General features: G+C 44.6%; 1 protein-coding gene across 1 annotated transcript in view; it reads right to left on the bottom strand.

The window, feature by feature from the left end:
- The window catches only part of RAB11FIP3 (RAB11 family interacting protein 3), a 64,918-nt gene that overhangs the window by 938 nt on the left and 59,360 nt on the right, over nt 1–4,620 (bottom strand). Inside the window, exons 12-13 of the mRNA XM_035895547.1 lie at nt 1,301–1,456; nt 735–875 (exon numbers count right to left, since the gene is read on the bottom strand). Coding sequence (XP_035751440.1) covers nt 735–875; nt 1,301–1,456 — 297 coding nt within the window. The remainder of the gene's footprint in view (nt 1–734; nt 876–1,300; nt 1,457–4,620) is intronic.

The raw sequence follows: 4,620 nt of genomic DNA, 5'->3' as shown, positions 1-4,620 counted from the left end.
CGGAGCCCCAGGTGGGGGGCGCAGGCCCGGCAGGCTGAGCCTGGTGCCCAGCTGCCCAACTGCTAGAGGAATGGGTACTGGTATCTCTGGGACTCCCCCCAGCCCTTCTCCCTCCTTCAGGAGGCTCAGGCCTAAGATGAGGAGACGCCCTCAGCTGCTGGCCCTGCTCACTCCTGTCCTTCCTCAATTTCTCAGCCAGATGTGACCCTGGAGAAAGCAGGCTGCATCTCCCTTTGGCCCCCAAAACCTGTGTTTTCCCATTACACCTCTCAGGGTCTGAAAGCTGTGATTCTGACGCTCACGCAGGCTTGCACACCGGTATCTGGGCTAGAGCCACGAGCAGGGAGAGCAGAGAGAAGCCAAGATCTTTTCTAAGATCTGTTTTAAGCTACGGACAGACACACCCCGTGCTCGCTGGTCTGCCCCAGGAAGGGGAAGGAGTCACAGGGCAGGCAAAGCAGAGCTGCCAGTCTCAGCAGATTGGAAGGGAGCAGCTTCCCCTATTCCCAGGAAGGAGGGCTGGCAGGCGGGGTAAGTCCTGCAAGCTCTTCAAATAGTTGTGTGGGTACTTCTTTGGCTCACGACAGCTTTCAAGTGAATGCTGGGAGTGAGCTGTAGCACAGACAGGGCCACATCAACTCCTCCCAGGCCCTCGGGTGGCTGAGAGGAGAGGAGATGCACCAGCCGCCCCGGGAAGATGGGGTCTGAGGTCAGCAGTACCCCACGGCACGTACCTCGTCTCTGGAGACTGAGCTGATCTCCGCTGCCAAGGATTCAGAGAAGGAGGCTGAGAAGAGGTTCTTGGCTCCTTGGATGCTCAAGTTAATGATCTGCCCGTTCAGTTCATCGTTCTGCTCCTTCAGGTTCCTGTTATCCTGTTCACAACAGACAAACATCAGATGGTGCTGAGGCACGTGGTGTCCCCAGAGCAGAACCGGCCGGGGAAGGCGAGGGCTCTCATCCTAACCAGCAGCTCAGCCAGCGCTGGGAGCAGCACTCTGTCTCCTGACTCCGATTTGACAGAGCCTGGAGAACCCCTGGAGACACACAACGTGCTGGGGAGATCCAGGGGACGCAGCAGAGAGGGGCTCTCGAGTGCACGTGCTGACCTTCAGTGGAAGGAGCCAACCTCTCCCGCCTCAGGACAGGAGAGCAAGAAAGCAGGGGGCTGCCAGATCCATGGTCAGCTCCTCGGGAGTGAGCCCCGGGCCCTGCCGAGCACTCCTCGGTGCAGGATGTGACACCCCCTTTTGCAGACCGAGCAGCCGAGAGGCTTCCCCCTCTGCCCAGCCCTGCGTACCTGCTTGAGCTGCTTGATCTCTTGCTCCAGCTCCGTCTCCCGTGTCCTGCTGTTGTACTCCTGCAGCCCCATGCTGCTGCTCCTGCCTCTTCGCTGCTCAGCTTCCAGTTTGAAGAGCTGCAAGTGCTCCAGCTGCTTCCTGAGGTCCTCGATCAGCTGCAGCACAAGGGAAGGGGACGACTGAGTGCCACATCCCCTGCAAGTCCGATAGCTCACGCTGGCCGTGGCCGGTGTGACAGACGGGCCGTCCCCAAAGAGCAACCCCATCGACTGCAGGATTAACAGACCCTTTCTGGAGGTGCATGTGGCTTCCCCTTCCTCCCCCACGCCTCTAATGAACAGGAGAGGGGGAGCTACTTAAATCATAGAATCACAGAATCATCTAGGTTGGAAAAGACCTTTAAGATCATCACATCCAACCGTTAACCTAGCACTGCCATCCCACCACTAAACCATGTCCCTACACCTCATCTGCATCTCTCTCCACTAGTCTCGGTTCTAGATGTGGATCAATGCTAAAGTTCTTAGTGCAGAAGTTATAAGCTTCACAAAAATGACAGATAGTAGACTAAGTTTACGAGGCATTGACATTAGCACACAGAAAGGACAGTGATAGAATAGCTAGAAAGGTGTATTTTGGAATGATGAGAAATTAATTCTGTTCCCATTCTGTTGATGGAAAAGAGTAGAATAAGTATGTACTACTGTTGATTAAATTGCAGATTATCTTGGTGTTAGTATATGCTTTTATGGAAAATAAAATTAAAGTTCTATTTTCCAGTTGCTGATAAACTTTCTTGATTACGGTTGCAAACTTGCTAAAGAGAAGCAAAGTGACTTTGTCTCATCCTGAGCCTTTCAAGGTAGAAGAAACTGTTCAATGGGGACACAGTGAAAATCTGACCTGAGTAGGTCTGAAGTTCACATACATGGTGAATTTGATATGCCACTTACCCTCCTTTTTTGTTTTGCTTTTGGTCTTTGTGTGCATATTTGATTTTAGGAAAAATTAATGGCATTTTCAAATAGGGTTCAAATATAAATAAAGGCAACAGATGTGCAAATATGATATCAGTGTTGTTAAGTTGTAGTATCTGGAAAATTTTCATTTTTTTTTTTTACTGTAGAAGAGCAATCTACTAGGTGAAATCTTTGGGAAATAACATATGAAAAACCAGATTCTGTCAATAAAAAGAGAAAAAAACATTGCACGTATCGAAGATGCTCATTTAAAGAGACTGCTAAGATTCAGAAAGCTTTTGTAATTCAGCTATTATGAAGGTTGAAGAGCTCATTCTGTAGGAGGTTAAGATAGTAGTCAAGTCAGCCTACTAATTTTTTCATAGTTCTCTCTTCCCTTCATGCCCTCTTCCCCATGATGTTAATGTTTTTTGAAACAATCTTACTTCATTATCGCTTACTCTGCTAACCTAAACACAAGGCAAACAAGTGAAAACAAGTGAAGAGTGTTTCAGAATCTAAAGGATTATGACTTGCATGGTTTTTTGACTATTTTAAAATTAATTTATAAAGAAAATAACTTTTAGTTTTCTAGATTCCTCATATACAGAGGAAAAATCTGTCAAGGCTTAATGTGTACAATCACAGTACAAAATCTGGTCAAATATAATAATACCATGGAGATATGTGACTGTTGGTAATGAATTGATGGTGAATTGCATATCTAGTCATATTTTATAAAGGTCTATGTAATGGTGGAAGTTTGTTAGTTTTTTATTGTCTTTGAACAGACTTAAAATTAATCTTCATTTTCAATGAAGGATGCCAAGCTTCCAGCCATTAGAGAAATTAGCTATAAAGAAATTATGTCAGTTGAGGTTGCACAGTAGACAAAGCACCAAAAACTATTACTATGGAAATTTTATTTTATAAAACTTGTTTGCTAGGTTGGTGTACCTACCATTCCCCTCACTTTACAAACTGTCATGTATTAGAATGGTACAATAAGTTATAGTGGTGATATGCATGTCATTCACATGAACCTGAAAAATTTAAAGTAGCGTTTAATACTAGAAAAAGTATCATATTTCCAAAATGACACGTGCAGGTGAAAACAACTGGTATTTTGCAGCAAGAGACAACTCTTTGGGCAGGTAGATGGATCTTTCCACAGGTGCCATTAAAACTCCAAGACTGCTTCCTCATGGAAACATGTCATCTACTAGCATTTTGGTGTTTCTTCAGCTGTACTACAAAATAAACATTGTTAGTTTTATTTTTGGTCAAAAAGGGGTAATTTTTACTTTTCAGGGAGGTGGGAACAGTCAAAATGAGGGGGTTATTTTTTGGGAATGAGGGAGTTGCCTCTCTAATGCCAATTTTATTCCCGTATTGCAAGGTTACAGAGGGCAACAAGAATCCTCTGAAGTGGTAGACAATTCAATGATTTTAGGACTGCAATATCAGGTCTGGGGCTAGATTAAAGCAGTATGACACTAGCCTAGGAAAAGGGTTAGCTAAACTTGTCAAGACACAGGTGCCAGATCAGCTGGTTTCCAGAGACAGTGCAAAAGAGGGGCAGGACTGGTCTTTTTTATGGTAGAGGGCTATCTTGCTCTGAATCACTAAGATGGGTTTATAATAAATAATATAGTTTTGGATGGACTGATGCAGCACACATTTCCGCATCCTGATGTTGGTGGTGGCTGGGTGGCCGGCCTGCCTGCCCTCTGCCTTCCTCCTGTTTTGTACTGTCTCTCTCTTTGCCTTTGCTCCTGTCAGTCTTTGTTTTGGTTTGTCTAATTTACTGGTTTACAAAGCTTTCACTGGCCTTCTCAAATTCTGATTCTCTAAGGGCTTTTCTTTTCCATTTTTCTCTGTCACCTTTATTCTACTGATATTTATCATGATATTGTCAGCATTGATACAGTTCCTTCCAGCCAGTACTCACAACAGTTCTTTTAATTGGTAGGATGCTTTTTTGTATAAGTATGGAATGGACGCTGTAGGAAAATATGTGGAAGCTGTAAGTTTTGTATTTGATTTTGAAACTGGTGAGATTTGTGATCAGATGCATCTACATCACACATGTACGTGTGAATTGGTTAGGTCTAGCTTCTGAGGAAGGGCCCATTCCTGTATTTAAGAGCCACGTCTTAATGCTTGGTGTACCACTGGATGAATTAACTATAGTAAATCAAGATGGTTCAGGAAGAATAATTTCTTTAATAAGTCGGATTTTGAATTTCAGGAGTGACTAATAGACCCATAACATAAAAATCACAAAATCAGGCCAAAGTCTTATGTAGGACTCTCTCTGTGCTAAAAGCTGACATGTGGGCAAAGCTCATAAGAAACTG

Source organism: Egretta garzetta, unplaced genomic scaffold, assembly GCF_000687185.1.
Source record: "Egretta garzetta isolate BGI_Z169 unplaced genomic scaffold, ASM68718v1 scaffold140, whole genome shotgun sequence".
Taxonomy (NCBI): Eukaryota; Metazoa; Chordata; class Aves; order Pelecaniformes; family Ardeidae; genus Egretta; species Egretta garzetta.
Note: the sequence above shows the minus strand (reverse complement) of the source record. Positions and strands in the feature narration are given on the sequence as shown.